Here is an 18,182-nt window from a genome sequence, read left to right on the forward strand (position 1 = left end):
CTCCCAGCCTTCACTTCCAACGAGAAGGAATTAAATGGGAAAGTGGAAGAGAAACAAAAAAGCCTGCATTGCTTAAGGGCTGAGACCGTGCTACAGAAAAGTCTCCAGCTGAAATTAGTGACAAGAGGTGGTTTCAGGCAGCAGACAAGCCATCTCCTGAACAGCTTGACTTCCTCCCTGGCACTCACACCATCTTTTCCTCCTTATTTATTTCCTCCAGCCAGCACTAGTTAGGGGTCTTTAGGGAACAGTTTAATGACCCTTCTTCCTCCTGGCTGTTTACTCTGGGCTCTCCCTCCCCTACCTGGGGCTGCTGAGGTACCATTGCCATTGTAGCTAAGCAACCTCCCCATTAGCACACTGGTGGCTCAGACCAAGGCATCTCCTCACCAGCTTTACACAATTAGCCCCTTGGTTTTTGGCTGCAGTGCCCTTCTCCTCCCCTCCCAACACCTCTGAACAGTTTGTTTCTGCAGCACTGTCCATTCAAATGAGTAGATCTCTCTTTCAATGAAAAAAACATCCCCTGTTTTATGACATTCCCAATCCTCTGTGAAAGCTGCCTTCCCTTGCCTGGCATATTTATGCCATAGTTTGTTAAGACCATCATGTAAGGCCAGGGATTGGAAGCTGGCAGTTTCAGGGCTTGCAGAGCTGTTTCAGCGGAGATGGGCAACATGTTCTCCTTGTAAGTGATGCAGACATGCAGGAGTTGTCCCTGCAAACACAGCTGGCAGAGTCCTTCCCTGCTGGCCACCCCATGGGCTACATTTAAGTCACTAATGGGCCATGAGGGAGTATCAACTTAGACCAACAGCACCGTCCTCAAAAAAACCCTGGCAAAGATGAGCCCTGCCAGCATCCCCCACGCTTTTGTTCCTGTCCTGTGTCACCTCTGTGGGATGGCTTTGCAATCAGCACAAAAGCTGAGCCCTTGCAATGTTTGTTTTCACTAGCAGGGTATTCCTAGACACCCCAAAGCTCCCCGAGTGCAGACACAGTCTTGCAGGTTTCCTGGAGCAAATCCTGGACTGGAGCTGGTCTGGGAGCTTAGTTTAAAATGTAAATGACTCGGTGGTGCCTAACAGCAATGGCATTAATGGGATGGGATGCAAGTTTGTGCCTGCTAATAGCATTCTGCAGGACTTCTGAAGGGAGCATCTGCTTTGTCTCTGCATTTGTCTGTCACAGAAGAACATTGCCCAGGCCCCGGCTCCCAATCTATTAATATATTTGCTTAATTACGCTGTACAGAGCGAGTGCCAGGCTGGCAGACAGACTGCAGAAGCTCTGCTATCACTGGAAGTGCTCCTCTGAAGAAGACAGTGGTGACATCACAGGCAGGTGACATCAGTCCCATGACACTTCTGCTCTTCCATCCGGCTCTTCAAACCCTTCTGACCTTGCCCTGCCAGGCCCAGGGTGAATATGGGTGGGGGCTATCAAGCTGGCCCCCGATAACAGACACGTGCCACGCTCCCCATCAACCTGCCCTGCACATCCTAACGCTGGCATTCAGCTGCCAAGCACTGCCCCCTTCCCCCAGTGAGGGCTCGCCGTCTATCTGCATTTTAGAAGTGCCTATCAAGCCCCAAAAGACAGTGTTAGACAGACAGTAACCATCTGCCTGCAGGTCAAGTGGCTGTGACAGGCATCCTCTGGCCACTAAGACAGTGAGACAGTTTTGAGACCGTCTTCACAGAGACTCTGGCTGACTGCAGAAATCACTACCTGTTCTGTCGCTTTTTATTCATCCTTGGGATGTACTTGAGAGCTGTCAGCTCCCTGAGTCACGGGGAGGCTGAATGTCTTGCCAAAATGTGTGCTCGGGGTAGCAAGAACATGATGAACACTTAGAGCAGCCCCAGGAGCCCTACCCTGGGCTGGGCACTGTCCCTGGCACAGGTGGCTCACTCACACACACAGCAAGGGGGGACCCCAGCCTCCATGGCCAGATGCCCCTAGGCAGCACTGATTGCTGTGGCTACCAGGTCCTTGCAGGTAAAGCCAGAAATGTCCCTGCACAGCATCATTGTAAGCAGTGTGAGAAGGTTGGTGAAACATCAAGATGTGAACAGGGTGTGTGGCTGCTCTGCTGATCATTTTTGGGAGCCTTGCTGTTTTTCTGGCCAAGCAATGGGACAGGAGGTGTCCAGCCCAGGAAGGAGCTTTCATCTCTAACAGCCCTACTGAGCTGCAGCTGAAGCCCAGGTCTCCTTTCCTTCCCTCCCTAACTTCTTCCTCCTAACTGAGGTTTTTTTCCTGATGCCTTCTCTGCTTTGATGCTTCACTTTGATTCTTCAGTTTGGACCCATGTCCTCCTCCATTTCTTCTTCAGTAGAACAAAATGGTAGATCCCACCTTTGCAGGAGGTGCTGGTGGCTGATCCAGGACACTCTGATGGGTGGGAATTAGTAACAGGTCAAATTAAAGAAAAGTAATCGGCCTTTTCCAAAAAAAACCCAGAAAACCCAAAAACCGAACCCAGAAAGGAACAATTATGGTACCACACAGCAGCAAAGACAGCAGCTTTGTGGGAGGGACCTCCTGACCAAGGCACCTCAGCAGCCAAAGAGGCTGAGCAGGGGTGGTGTGGGTGTCCTTAGGCACAACCACTGAGGGGAGGAGCTGAGCAAGGGGTGAGAACCACTCCCGGGCCTTGGAGCTCTTGCAGTGACTTACTAGGAGCAGTTCCTGAAAGATCCTGGAGCATCTGCAGGTCCAAGGATGTGCCACGCTTACAGGGAATAACACCCAGGCTCTGGAAATGCATACTGGCAGCAACAGGAGCTTTTTCTCTCTTCCCAGCCATAGAGAGCCAAGGGGAGAGAGGGGACAATTCTTGCTCCAAAGAGTAAAATGAGATTTTTTTTTTTATTTTTTTTGCCTTGTTCTTCACATAAACCTAACACTTCCTTTGAGGCAGTCCTCCAGGACTTCCCAAACCCTAACTTGATCAAAAAGGAGAATATTTTAAAAAACTAAGCTGTTCCACCAGAATTGGCCTCCTGAAGCTTATAAACATAAGTGAGATTAGAGGGGCAGAAGGGATGGGGAAACATGTGCCTGATCCTGCAAAGGGTGGTGGGCAGAGAAAGCAGGGAGTGCTGCTGGCAGGGAGATGGGGCAAGCAGGGAAAAAGCTGAGAGAGCAGGGGCCATCCTTTGTGGAGGCAGACCTTGGCCCTGCAGGCAGTGGGGGCACATCTCTGCAGGCATCATACAAACCCCTCCCTGCTCCTGGTGCCTTTGAGACTGCTCCTGCAGAAGGCACCAGGCCCACAGCAGGAGAGCCAGCAGCTGTGCCTCGTCCTGTGCAACGCTGGAAACCTTGGCTGCCCCAAAGCCTCGGGGTTTTGGGGTTTTTGGCTCCTAATCGATCTTCTTTCTAAGCTTTACTCCGGTTACAAGTCTGCATGGGTTGTCGCTCTTGTTACTTTACTATTTTTTTTGCTATTTGCCAGGTTGTTTATTTTCCTGCCTTGTCTGACAGCCCTGTTCCCTGGCTGGGGTGTCCCCACTCCCCAGCAGTACATGTGTTCCCCTCCACTGGCACCAGCACTCGCTGCTGCCTCGGACAGACATCTCCCACCAACCCGATGATTCTGTGGCATCTCCCGCATTCCTGAGCTGAAATAATCCTCCAAGCTTTGTCAGGTTTCTGCACCAGTGGCCCCACTGCAGTTTAATTAAGGCAAAACCCCTCCTTGCTTTAGAGATTTTCGCTTTCCAGTGGATTTCCCTAAGGCCTCATCAACCAGAACATTCCTCTCTGCCTGCTCCTCCTCTACCAGCAGTGCAGCAATCCCTGGCTGCCCAGGGGGAATGGGTGAAGCCTGGATTTAGGGCTCCTCTGAGGGTACATGTGTGGGAATCCTGACACCCAGGGATGCACCTGGGTGCATCTGCTCATTGAACTGAGACTGACCTTGTCCTGGGAAATTACATTTTTGGTCTTAACCCTGTCTTTGCTTTAGGCTCACTGCATTGCAATTTAGCTCCTGTATCTGCAAATGGCTTTGTGGCCATTGCACAGGTTGGAATTTGTGTTTATTCTCCAAAAATGTGTGGAGCTGGTGATGGCTCTGCAGCTGGAACAGCAGACAGGATTACCCAATTACCAGTTTTTTCTCCACTGAGCTCAACAACAAGATTTGTGAAAAATTAAGGAAGGGCAATGCTCTTCCCTCCTTAGAGGAACAATGAGAGCCTATCTGCCATAGGCTTCCAGATGTCATTTTATATTGCCTATAAAAATTTATAGGGAGCCCAGCTGGCCCTAGAGACACAGTGTGAGGAGCAGACAGTGAATTGCCACTTGGCAGAGGTGACCATGCAGCACGTGCTGGCACTGCTGCTGCCTTTGCCAGCTGGGGGTCAGGGCTAAAGCAGTCCTGGCACCAGCCAAACCTCTGCCCTGTGCCAGGCCGATGGAGCTCAGCCTGGCCTCCAGTGGGCAGTGGGAGGGCAATGTTTTGAGAGCAAGGCAAGCTCCTCCTGTGATGGGAGGATGAGGCCCTCAGGCTGCTCCTGCTCTCCAGCTTTCCTCACTCCTCGCTGCTGCTGGACCCGGGGTTCCTCTGGCACCCCCGGCAAGCAAAGTGCGCTGGAGCGGAGAGGCGAGCAGGACTGGCCCCTTCTCTGACTTTGTTTCGCATTTTCAGGAGCATGAATTGCCATGGTTACCAAAGCCTGGGCTCCTCATTAGCAACATTTGCTCTGGATGTCAGATTAACAAAGTTGTTCCCTCGCAGCACTGGCGGAAGCTGCAGCTGTTCCGGTGCCGTTTGCCAGCGTGGGCCATCACTTCACCTGCAGCCACCACCCAGATGCAGGATGATAAACCAGCCTGAGAGCCTGGCACCAGTCTGGGAAGGGAACCCAGCCACAGGAACCTGGCACCACTGTGGGAAGGCTGCACCACGACTAGGGCACAGGCTGCTCTCCAGCACTCACTCTGCTGCTTTTCCCCAGATCCCAATTATTCCCTGTGTCATGTGGATGCCTCGCACCCCCCCCCATGCGCTGCAGGAACAGCCCGGCTTTCATTTTCCCTAACGCAGGCTGCCGGCAGAAGTGCCTTTGAAAGCACAAACCACATCTGCTGCTCGTATCATTACTCGGCAATGGCTACACAGAGCCACGGCCATTGTGCCTTTCTGACCCGCTCTCTCTCTCCAAAGAGGAGCTATTTAAAGCATCCTATTGAACCATATCATGTGTCCACAGAGGAACTTCGAATGCTCTCACTATTGTACAGCTCTTGCTGGTGCCAGCTATGAAAATGCTGTTTTTGCACTCTTGTCAGCAAGGAGGGAGCGACTGCTGGGATCACACAGCCCCTGCCAGGGAGAGGAGAGGACCGATGGACACAACAGAGTGCTGGGGATGTGCTGCTCAGCTGGGCATTCCCGGGATGCTAATGGGGGGAAGAATCATCAGCTCATGCCAGAAACTCTGGACCTGAGCAAATGCCTTCAGTGACATCAGCATGTACATCGTTACCCCGGCGATGTCATGTCATCAGGCTAATCCCCAGCGGCACGTAATCCCCTGTCACTAGGACAACACCAGCAGAAAGCAAACCTGGACCAATATATCCTCATTTACCCAGACCTACCTAATCCCAGAGAAGCAAGTTAATAACATACATCAGCTCAGTATCTGCAGGTTTTTTATTAAACTCTTCGCGTAAGTTTTATATTATTTTGATCCTTGCCAAGTCAAGCTGCCCAGCTTCAGAGCCAGCAAGGATGTGCTCATAGGAGATGTTTTGTGAGCAGACCTCAGGCTAAAACTTATTTCCTCTCACTATCTGATGAACTCTTATTAATAATGAAAACATTATTTAAAAAAAAAAAAAAAAAGTAGGTCAGATCTCAAGCATTTTACGGATGGAACAGGCTGAGAACAGTTGACTGAATGATGTTACAACAGGTTGTCCGAGCAGCTCCTTTGGCGAGCGTCTCCTCCTGGCATCCAGCGACTCCCTGGTGCTCACGGGGCCCTTCCAGCGGCGCCTGGCGTGGCGGCCACGTAAGCCCTTACCCACAGCTTTATCATCCCAGTGTGGATGAACAGGCTTTTCCTTACCAACTGTGGCTTAATAAGCTTCTCCAGCGAGCGCAGATCTGTAAACAGTGGTATAAGTTATTCTGTCTGACCTGCAGCATAAAATTGTTTTCCTGCTTGTGAAGGAAATCTTCAGAGAAGAGCTGGGGATACACAAAGGCAGCTCCACGTAGACCATAAATAAATATATATCAGTGCACGTGCTCTTTTATTTTGCACGCCTGAAAGCTAGAAATAATGTCTGATGCTTAGAAGAAAGGAAATATTTAGTTAGGAGAAAAAGAGAGAGCTGTAAGAAAAAAAGAAAAACACGATATATTTATTTTTTGTGGCATAAGTGAAAAGCCTGCACTTTCAGCTTTGTTGAATTATTTTACACTGTATCTCTGGCAGAAATCGAAAAAAGACCTGCTCTCATCCAGCCCCTCAATTATTGCACCTCGCTTTTCTGTGTGCCAAAATGACATCTGAAGAACTGGCAGGAAGATTTGCCTCCGCGCTCTCCCTTGCACGCAGGAAGGCAGCTCCGCCACGCTCAAAGGTGTTGGGAGATTTTGCAGCTTAGGTCAAAGGATGTTAATAAAGCACTTGAGCCTCCATATGGTATTTTGGCACTAAAATGTCAGCTGCTTTTCAGACACTGTACTTTAATCATTTCAGACAGGCCCCTTTTAAATGGTTTGTTTAGTTTGCTTAGAGAATAATATTTGTTATTTGGTTTTCAGAATGACTAATAAATGAACTGTCTTTGCTCAGGGAGAATAATGCCACTTAAGCAAAACCTGGTACTGCAGTTCAGAGCTATTTAATAAGAAATACCTGTCAGTGTCAGAATATATTTAGTGTGCATTAGCTTTGAAGAATTGCAGAATAGGTTTTCCCCTTGCTAAGTTTACTTTATGTAAAATGTAACACATGAACTGTGAATATGTGGACAGCAAACAGACTGTATCAATGAATTCAGCCTCCCCCGGAAAATGCTGACAGTGGCAAGAGAAACACCTCCTCACAGACACAACTGACACCATCAAAAGCGGAACGTGTGACAGCTGCCAAGGAGCCGCAGCTTCCCGCCTCCCTCCCCTTGTTTAAAAAACAAAATCAAATCCAAAATAACACGCTGTAGTCTATTTATCCTCTTGTTTAATCCACTGGGAAAGCATCAGCATAATTAAATGCTTTTAACCTTTCTTTTTAACCTGTGATCAGGCAGCGGTGCAAAGAGAAGCCGTAAGGAGCAGGAGCTCGGCACTGCCGGCACTGCAGCACCCCAGCCCTGCCCCGGGGCATCCCCATCTCGAGTGCCACCAAAACTGTGCTACACCCACACAGGAAGGGGCACTGTGGCTTCCCAGCAGCTCTCCATTCCAGATCGGGGGCTGCAAACAGAGAATTTGCTGGACCAAGCCACAGCCACCCCGTGTGCATTATTCATGCGACTCAGCTCTTCCTTTCACAACCCAGGTACTGTCTCGGATGCTCCAGCCATCTGGGGCAGCTACTTGGGAGGCTGGCAGTGGGTTGCATGAAGAAGCAAGTTATTTACTTAGAAACTGTCTCTGTGGCATCTTGACCATCTGGAAAGAATATGGAAATGAGACTTTTAGCGAGATAGAGCTCCTCAGTAGATAAATTAACCAGGCATCTCCAGAACTAGGTAGAGCTGATAAAAGTGAGCGTTTCTGAGCACGTCCCAGCTCGCACACACATTTATAGGTGTGAGCATTTGTAATTTCCCATCTCACCTACACATCTGGGGACCTAAGTGACTCTCCTGCAAACTGCCTGGGTTTCTGGGCAAACAAAGCCTGACTCCCAGCTGTAGAATTTCTGTGCAAACAAAGGAGGGGCCAGGCAGGGCTGGGTCACACAGCTTTGCCACCAAAGGTCTGCTTCCATCACCAAACCCACCCCAAGGGGACTAAGCCCAGTCCTGCAGGGAGAGCAGGGCTGTGAGTGTCCTGCCAGGGTGGCTGGCCAGCAGGAGCTCCTCACCTCATCCTAGGGAAGGTCAGGTGCAAGTGTGCATCCCAACTTGGTCCTTACTCACTCCCCAAAGCTACAGCAGCGAGCAGGAGCCTGGTGCAGTGGGGGAATAACGCTCACAGCCTGTCACACACACAGGAACCTCTCAGCTCTTATGCCAGCCTCTTACTAATCAAAATATCATGCTAGGCTGGAGTGGATCTGGCTTCTTTGAACATGAGTCACATCATTTGCAGATTGCCAGGAGAGTTCCCAGGAACTGGGGGCAGCAGGACAGAAATTGCAGCTGTCCTCAGAGCACTGTAATTTGTGCTGGAGCTGGATGGCTCTCCCAACCACCCTGAGACAGGGCAATTAAGGCTGGCTTCGAGCCAGATGCAGGTCGCTGGGATCAGAGCATGGAGCCCCAAATTAAGCACTGTGAGAACGGAGCCAGGAGACTGTACAGAAGAACTTAGTGAAGCAGTGAAGTCCCTGGAACAGCCATCGTGCCTTTCAAATGCAAATGCCATCTCCAGGAAAGTGTTTTGTTCTGAAGCCTCAGAGTGCTGACTTCTAAACACTGAACAGAGAACATACACCCAGGAATACCAACACGGAAAAAAGGCTCTGGGGGTGGCTTGGAGCAGGTCAGTGGTACAGGGAAACACATTCCCACCAGCTGAGTCAATCCAAGGGCACACATGTTCAATAAAGTCCTGCTCTGTGCCCACCTGCTCTGTGTCAGAGTTTATTCGAGTGCCCCTGTCATGCTGCATAAAATTATCTCCTGCTAATGCAGCCCTAACACTTTCAAAAATGCAATCTAAACTTCCCAAAAGCAATTGAGGTATCTGGTACCTGTTGTCCTTTCAATATCATGTACAAAAAGTGATGTACAACAGCAGGCAGCTCCTCCATCGTCTGCTTCCCAAGTGTCCAAAATGGACAAAGTTAGATAGATACCCACAATCCAATTATAAACTGACGTAAATAGATGTGAAACACCAACAGGGCTCTAGAAAAAGGAAGAGCCCTGTGATAACCTCCACTGGGGGTGAGAGTGTTGCTAAATTCCCAAATTATTTTTAGTTTCCCAAAGCTTCCCTTCATCTTATGGGATCAGCATCAGCCAGGGGTCCTTCTGCCCTAGGATGGCACCTTTGTCCCACAGCTGCAGGTTTTTACATGGGAGCTGTGGCTATGGTGGAGTTAGAGGTTGTGTCTGGCTGCACCTACGTGAGCCTGATGCCACTGGTTCCTGCAGCCTGAGGAGATGAGACCTTCCACAAATTCAGGAGCACCTGGAGGGGGCTGGAACTGCCTTGGCAGAGCACTGAGCAGGGAACAATATTCCGGAGTGACACATACTTAGCTCTACAGGGAAGAGGACTCTTTTGGAGAAGCCCTGCTGTACCCAAGCCCTGATCAGCAGAGAAGCAATTTCCTCATTTAAGGCTCAGTGTGGTCTGAAGGTCTCCTTCATACAGGTACTGGTAACTCTGGTGTGATGAGGACCAGCAGCAGAGCAGCAGCTGAGCATCTGTCCCCTGAGCCTGTGCTGCAGCTACAGCCATTCACTGGCATTTTAAACACTTTTCTCTAGAGAATTTTATTCCCCCTATATATAGGAATGCATCGAGCTTAGGTGTGCCCATATGGCTCGAGGAAACCCATGGGACCTCAGAGGGGGATTTACTGGCCATAATACTTTGCAAACATGTATGTATTTTAAAATCTGTGATTCTATTTTGTTAATTGACTGAAAAAAAGTGTTGCATTAAAGCAAAACTAAGATCTGAGCAATGTCAGATGACCTTGGATACAGTGCCAGCAGGGCTTGAAGCTGGAACTGGTGGAGGCTCAGCCCTCTGGCTACTGAGCCAAAGGCTCTCCAGGTGGACTCATCATCAACTGCCCACTGCAGCAGCTAAAAAACATGGGGGAACAAAAGCCTCTTCAATGGGAAATATCCCAAGAGGCTCCATCCTGGGTCCTTTGCTGTGTTCCTTTATGGGCAGTGACTCGGGCAGTGTGAAATTTTGCCATTGCTGGAGTTTCCTAAAGTCGTGAGGCCCTTTGCCAGTGATGAGCTCCAGCTCCTCCTATACCCACAAGTGCCCTGAAATTTTTCAGGAGTAGGAAAGGTCTGAGAAGAGACCCTCTCCCCTTTCATCCCAGGATCACAGGCAGCAGTGCTTACTTTCTGAGGAACAAGGGTCCTTTTTAAAAGCACTTCTTAGGTTTAACTCCCACGACATTCATAAACTCTTTAAAGGCAGGAATTAACCTGGGTTTCTAGAAAGAATCTCTAACGCTTTTAAGCAGCATTTCAGAGGCAGAAATGATCTTCAAAATCTTCCGACTTCCAGTTTTGAGAGAAATACTTTTTTTCTTTGAAATTAGTCTAATTAGAAGATCACAAAATTAATTAAAATGCAAAATGAAATGCAACACTTTACATCAGGTCAAATTAAACGTTTTTGCAAGTTTTAAAATGAAATCAGAGCTGTTTTTTTCACTTTTATTAAAGAAACCTCCCTCTCCCTCCCCAAGCTCTGGAAAACACTGATCCATAGAAAATCCTCCTCTCCCAAACCTGCCCATTCCAGCAGGCAGAGGGGTACAGCTCTCCCTGCCCTGAAATATCAGGGACCAGAAATTCCACTTCACACTCAACCCTCGGCTCTCACCACAGGCACTTTGGCTGGATGATATTTTAAGTGGTCCTACTTGGTGGCAGCAGCTCGTTTAAAATTAGCAGCACCCCTAATTGGGAAGGGGGAGCTCTGCCTGGCAGAAATGGCACTGCTGGCCCCCGGCACAGCGGGGGCAGCCCAGTGCCACTCTCAATAGCCATCACTGTCAGAGATGGGTTCCTGGCCAGGGCTAAACTGTCTGCCCGTTTAAATATAGCAAATCCCAAAATGTCAGGAGTTTTGTAGGCGGCCGCAGTGCAGTGGCAGGGGAAGGCAGGGCTCAGTGCTGGTTGCTGGCTCAGAACCAGTCCCTGCCAGGGGCTGGGTCACTCCAATGTGCTGGTGTAACACCTGAGCTTTAATTGCCTCTGCTGTGGCCCTGTCCTGCTCCCAGTGGAGCTGCTGACACAGCCCACTGTAGCTCTTGGCTCCAGAAAATACATTCTCCTCCGAGACCAAAAATATCGGTTCACTCTAAACATCAAGAGAGCAGTTTGTGATTAAGCAGTTGGGGTTTTATACTATCCTGAGGATGTAAAGTGCTATTTAAGTGATGGCTATTTTTACTGTGGCTATTTATTATGTGGGGCTGGTCAGTGATGGGGTCCAGCCCCCTCTGCACAGCAGGTGTTCCCAGCACAAAATGCGGGTGTAAGGTGGGCCAGCCTCAGGCAAGCATCACAACAGCAGGTGGCCACCATCCTCCTGCTCCTTCAGCAGGGGGAAGATGTTTTGGCCCTAAGAAGGGTGGTTAAGCCCAGACCCTTGGAGGCATTCATGTTGCTAAACCCATGGGGAAACAAGCATCTGCTTCCCCAGAGCAAAGCACTCTAATGTGGCTGCAAGGGGTGCATCCCTTGGGTTTGCTTGGGCTTGATGAACTTGGAGGTCCTTTCCAGCCTACATTCTATGAATCTGTAGTTCTATTCCTACAGAGTGGGGTAAGGCATAAGCAGCCATTTCTTTTGACAGAAATGCTCCGTTTTTGTCCCCCCACCCTGTGATCTGGCCAAGCGCAGCCAGTTCTGCTTGTCCCACTGGGATCACAGCAGAACCCCAATCTCCAGCAGCTGCAGAAGGTTTGGCTTTTACAGCTCCCTGCTTGGCTCCCCTGCTCAGCTACCAGACATGAGCTTCCTGGGCAGCCAAAGGGGCTCTGCATGGAGGGTCTGAGGAGCCAGGGCATGCATCACTCTCTCTGCAGCCATGTGAATGCTTATTTGTGCCCTAACGTTGCACAGTATCACACGTGCATTGCTGCAGCCCTCGGGGTCTGCAGGCCTGGAGGAGTCGAGACTCCCCTTCACCAGGCATGGTGCCACTGCAAATCCCTCATAGACATGGATACTCCAGCATCATGGCAGAGCCCTGGTCCTCACTGTAGCCATGAACTCCCCCCCCAAATGGGATGCTGTGCAGCAAAGGCCCCAGGATGAGCTCAGCCAAAGCAAACCCCAGCAGCTTCCAAGGGGTTAAGCACATCCACTCTCCCCTCTGCCTTTCCAAACTCCTCCTGCAAAAGGCAAACAAAGAGGCTCTCCTAAGAGTACCTCGGCCTGCCATAATGGCATTAGGGGAAGGGCGGAAAGAGATCCTAACTCTCAGCTCACATTTAAGCATACAAAAACAAACAACCAAAAAAAGGGAAAAGTTAAAGCCATCTGAAAGTGCCTCCCTCTCTCCCAAAAGAGTGATAAAGGCTTTTTGGCAGAGTGAGGTGGTGTTTATTTTGGTTTGTGTTGTGTTGCTGCTCTGACCCCCTCAGCTGTTAGCCGGCAAACTTGACAGCCTGATTGTTTTTACTGGACTGTGCCGGAGTTTTTCGCTTTGCGAAAGTGATTTGGGAGCAGTTTGCACTGATTGCACAGAGGGCTCTGACCAGGGCCCATTGCCATGTCCTGCACCATGCCCTGCATCCCAGCCGGGACTGCAGCCGGGCCCAGCCTGCAGCTGGTTTAAATCAGCACTTTCTTCCCATTTCACTGCACAAGGCAGCACTTGAAGATTTTCCCTTCTATTCTGCTGAAATGTGACTCTAATTAGATGATAACAAGGCTCTGACATTTTCTAATCGTAATCCTATCCGTGCGAGGGGACATTATTAAAACGATTAAAATTATTGATAAAGGGGAGGAGGGGTGGTCGGTCAGAGAAGTTGGTATTTGGCCTATGGCACAGAGGGGTGCACAGGCCTGGGTGTGTCCCCTGGGATAAAGGCACCACTGTCCCCAAGGACATGCCACTGTCTTAAACACTTGCTTGAGTAACACAATGCTGCCCACTGAGCTGGAGCTTCCTATCATGACCAGGACTTAAAGGAAAGCTGACTTTGGAAACAAAAGGTGGCTTTCATGTAGAGCTAAGGAAGCACAGCTTCACCAGACCTGAAGTTACCAAGGAGGTGTCTGGACCCAGTGTTTTCCACAACCCTATGTGCTCATGTGGAAGACACAGTGCAAACATCAGCACTGCACACATGGCTTTCAGTCCCTCTTTTGGCAAGGTTTTTGCTTCATGGGATTGGCATGAGGGATGAGCAATTGTGCTGTCATCTGCTCAGGTGAAATCAGAGGGCACCATGTCCCTGTCCACAAGGTGAGCTGTACTTTCTAAAGCTGGGCACCTCTCCACAGGCAAGAGACAGAATCAGAGATGAAAAAGTCCTGAGGGCTGAAGTTTCCACAAAGGGATGGTGAACAGAGCAAGATTTTGCTTTTACTGCCTTTGAACCCCTCAAGGTAATGCAACAAGCATCTTCTCTCTGACCCGGGGGACAGGCATGTGACATCCTAAACTCCCTGTCCCATATCAGCCATACACACAGAGCCATGGGAGGGCATGCCAGCTGTCCTGAGCCAGCCTGCTGTGCCATACAGGGATGTGGATCTCAGCTGGAGCCCAGTGAGCACCCAAGCACAGGGCCAGGCCCTCCAGCATCCCTCTTGGTGGTTCCTGACTCTGCATCGCTCCTGCAGGATCCCATTGATTTGTCAATCAAACATCCTTCTCTGCGGGGCTCCGCGCCCAGCTCTACATCATCCCTGCCTGGCATGGAGGCAGGCAGTTCTGAGCCAGTTTTCTGCTCTGGAAACCTCGGGAATCTCCCTCAGTGTTTCCCAGAATAGCCCCAAGGCTCCTCTAATTTCCTACAGCTGCTGCATGGCAGCGAGCCGGCGGCTCCACCCGGAGCATCCCCCTCGGTGGTGGCAGGAATGTCGGTGCCACAGCCCCGGAGACCGGGGATTCCTCATCCCTGGGGAAGTCCCTACACCTGCAGAGTAAAAAAGGCTCATTTTAAAGTACAAAAAAACCCAGCAACCCAAAGGAGACAGGGAGACACGAGCAGCTCAGCCCGTGCACCGACAGCCAAGCTCCAAGCACCAGCCCTCCTTACTCCCTAGGGCAGGGGAAACACAGCATTACCCACCCCAATCAGCCCACACCTTCTCCAGGATAAAACAGCACGAATTTTTCCAGCAGCATCCGTAGCCCTGCTCAGCATGGTGATGTCCAGCTGAGGGGGGAAAGTCCCCGGAGAGCAGGATGGGTCAGTACAGCCAGAACATGCCAAAGCTTGAGGTGTTTCAGAAGCCTCCCCCAGCACTGGTTTGCATGCAGGGTCAAACCCCCAATCCACAGAGCACTGAAGACCTCAGCACTTCTCAAAGAGAAAAGCCCTCTGGAGCCAGCAAACTGTTTGCAGAGAACAATTTATTAATCCAATTTACATCTTATTTCTCTTCACAAGCAGATCATAGTCTTCATGAAATTGCCCATTGCTAGAAATAATGCAGCAAATATTTTCGGATATGAATCTCCAGCAAACTGTCTGCTGCCAGTGCTATTTCCCTATCCAGGGCTGGAAATCTGAGCTGTGTTATAGGACACGCAGCTCCCATAGCTCGGTGCATTCCCCACAACAGGGGCCTGGTGCTCTCCCAGCCAGGCACCAACAGGCAGCACTTCTTCTCTTATAAATAAAAAGCTACAACAGAATCAACCTTACAGTGCAAATATTCATGATTCTGAATTTAAAAATCACTTCCTATGAATAAGCCTGCATAGTTTGCATTAAAATATGCTGCTTCAGCACCGTTCCTGACGGTGTACATGTTTGCTAGAACAGCCACATAGAGCAAACCTGAAAAGGTCAGGAAGGGAAAGGGAACAAATTTATGGAGGAATTGAAACATATGTTTGGTGCTGGTTTAAAAAAAAATCTGCTGCAAGTACATAGATGGTGTCTGTGTCAGGGAAAGTGCACTATGCAGAGCTCGCTACACAGGGACAGAGGTCTCAGCTAATTGAAAAACTGATTAATTTTTACACCTACGAACTTTGGTATTTAGAAGATTTTAATTTCTCTTTAAAACGCTGAAGATTCCTTTGAAAAAGATTTAGAATTCATATTGGAAACCCACAAAGGAGTTTTTAAGACTCTACCTTCTTATTTTAATAAAATGTAGTTTAGATTTTTTTTTCTTGGAAATATCTTCATTAAATAGAAGAAGAACTAAAGGGCATGGTAATATAATTCACAGATGATACTAAATTAGGATATATTGTACATGGCAGTGTGGACTGAGAAATAATACAAAGGGCCCCAGAGAGATTGGAAACCTGGGTAGAAAATAAATGAGATTCAATTTGGAAAAATGCTGTCGATGCCTCTGGGGAAAATAATTTGAAACATGCGGAAACCTGGGAAGCAGGAATGGCTAACATGGAGTTTAAAACAATAACAGAGAGAAAATTGTCTGCAAAGCATTACGGACCCCCTCGAACGCCCGCTGGTGTCAGCAAAGAGGTTCCTGCTCCCTGCCGTGATGCCCTGGGGACGGTCACTGCTGATGGCAGAGGCACAGGCAGGACAGGAAAAGGCTCATCAGCACAGCCCCGGTGACAAAACCACACGGAGGTGATCAGGGACAGGATCAGGGCAGGGGAATTCAGGTGTTTGGGAAAACGACCAGGGCTGAGAGCTGGGACCAGCCCCCTCCTGCCACAGGAGAGGGAGGATGCTCTACGGGACCCAGATAAAGGTGTGGGGGAATGGGACAAGAGACACGAGCTGAATTTCGAACCAACGCCTCAGAGGACCTCCCAGCAGTAAAGACCAAAGGCACAGAGGTTTTGAGAGCACAAAACTCTGCAGACACGTGTTCCTGCAGGCAAACCTCTCCTGGGAAGGAGATGGGCAGGGACCCAGGTGGTCCCTTCCTACCTTAAGTGTTTCCTCTCCTCTCTTCTCTTCCTTCAAACTGGTATGTGTTTATCAGAGCTGGATAAAAGGAAGAAATGAGGAGCACAGAGCAAGTGTGATCATGGATCACATGGATCCACCGTGGGATGGATCATGACCTTGCTCAAATCTCCTTTTTCCCTGCTGCCCTCCATAAACACCCCCCATCTCTTGGGTCACAGTTTCAAGAAAATGTAGTGGGGAGGATGAGGGTCCTCAGCTGCTCTTGCCTCTGCTTCAAGAGCTGTGAGAAAGGGAAGGGGTTGGCCCTGCAATGTGTCCAAGGCACAGGAGCAGCTCCATCACATTCCCAGGGACACCCTGGCTGTGCCAGGGCTGCACCCACAGCCCCAACCCTTTAATTCACACAGAATAGCACCAGGTCAGTCTACTGAAAGATAACAACTTTTTTTTTTTTTTTTTTTTTTTTAATTATTATTTTCTTTTTAAAGGGTTGGGCACTATTTCTCCAGGGCATTCAGAGCTATCCTCACCTGTCTTCTGTATTTCAAAAAACCATCTAAGCCTATATATTCCAGATGATAAACTCCACCTAGCAATTTTCTCCTTTTCATTAAAATTATTTACACCAGAAGAACTTAAAACAAAAATCGATTTCAGGAGAAACAAGGAGGGACAGACCAAGGACTTTGGCTTTACACTGCTATTTTTTAGCTTCTGAAAGGCACACACTTCACTTATGAACTTGAGCATCACATATATATTTTAAAAGGCAACAGTAGAAACACTTGTTACTGTATCCATCATTTTTTCTTGACCTTACAAAAAACAGAGCTCATCAGGTAACAGCATTTCTGACATTTTGGAGTTGTTTTCTTTCACCTTTGGGATAGAAATAAAACCTTTAAGCATTCTGTTGAATGAGCTTTCAGAAGTGTGGCTTTGGAGACATCTAACCAAAAATCAATGTTTTTGTTAAGATAAGGTTGGAAGTATCCAAAACTTCCCATCAAGTCTAAAAAAATCCTGATTTTAATTCTAATTCTAAAAAAAGTTATCATCTCCTAAGAGCATTTCAAATTAAATGTAATTGTTCTTTTCCTCCAGATGAAAACTCTGGCATGGGAGTGAGGCTGAGGATGTTTTTGATGATCCTCCCCAGAGACAGCCACAGGCTCTTGGAGACTTCATCTCAAATCAGAGGGAAGTTGTTTACTTTTTTAACAGGACTATTGATTTTTAAAGACATCTCTGAAATAGTTTGTATCTGACTGTCACAAGAGGGGTACTTAGGAATGAAAGGTGTGGATATACAACTGGCTCTTGAATTCCCTGGGAAACAGCAGAGAGGAGGTTTGAAAAGGCTTTTTCCTGCACACCAGGACTGCCACAACACTTTCCCTTTCCAGTCAACACTGAGCTGGAGCCAGCAAATATTTAAACCTTTTGAGAGCAAGAGAGAAATGAGGAGGCCTCAGGATCCCAGCCTTGTATAGTACAGCCTCGACTGTCTGCTCCCACATCATCAACAACCAGGTATTTTAGAAAGGCCAACTTCAGGTGACAGATGTGGGAGTTCTAGCAGGTTACAAACTCAGGAGCATCCCTGCCTTCAGAAGACACAAAACCCTTTGGTTACCCTTTGGTTACTTAAGTGCACTGGGTCCCACACTGGAATACCACATCAATCTTAAGACTGGAACAAAGGATTTTTTATTTACTACAGTGTAAAGATCTGCACATTTTGTCACACAGGAAGCTCATCTCCTCATGCCACCAGTTTCCAGTGCAGCTACCAAGTGTAGGGCAAGGTGATCTTCACCCAGCCCAGCTCAGATGGAACTGGGAAACAGGGAATCAATCTTCCCATCCTTGCTCACCGGGCAAATCTGAACCCACAATGGAAGGGCGAGAGTCAGAAATTCTAGAATTTCAGAGGAAAAAAGCCACACAAACCATTTCAAAAAGCTGTAGGTAAATTAGTAAATGTAAGCCCTTGCTCTCTCATAAATGGCTTCTGGAAATGCTTTCCATGGCTACAGAGGCCCTGGACGATGAAAGGCATTGTCCTGTTGTGACCAGAATCTGTCACATTCATTATCTTGTACTCAATCACTGCAAAATGCAAAACATGGTTTGACAAGTTTAATTTCTGTATATAACCAGTTTTAAAAGTATATTGTTTATTTTAATTGCATACCATTCTTCATCCAAATGCAGTCCAACAAAATTCAAGCTAAAAAC

The 18,182-nt window shown here is 48.6% G+C and overlaps 1 protein-coding gene across 1 annotated transcript in view; it reads right to left on the reverse strand.

Moving 5' to 3' along the window:
* Window positions 1-5,656: 5,656 nt before the first annotated feature.
* The window catches only part of SENP5 (SUMO specific peptidase 5), a 41,267-nt gene continuing 28,741 nt past the window's right edge, over window positions 5,657-18,182 (reverse strand). The window contains exon 10 of the mRNA XM_088170462.1: window positions 5,657-6,130. Within this exon, the coding sequence (XP_088026588.1) occupies window positions 6,089-6,130 (42 nt within the window). The 3' untranslated portion in view covers window positions 5,657-6,088. The remainder of the gene's footprint in view (window positions 6,131-18,182) is intronic.

The sequence above is a fragment of the Sturnus vulgaris genome, chromosome 10, assembly GCF_052056855.1.
Source record: "Sturnus vulgaris isolate bStuVul1 chromosome 10, bStuVul1.hap1, whole genome shotgun sequence".
NCBI classification, from domain to species: domain Eukaryota; kingdom Metazoa; phylum Chordata; class Aves; order Passeriformes; family Sturnidae; genus Sturnus; species Sturnus vulgaris.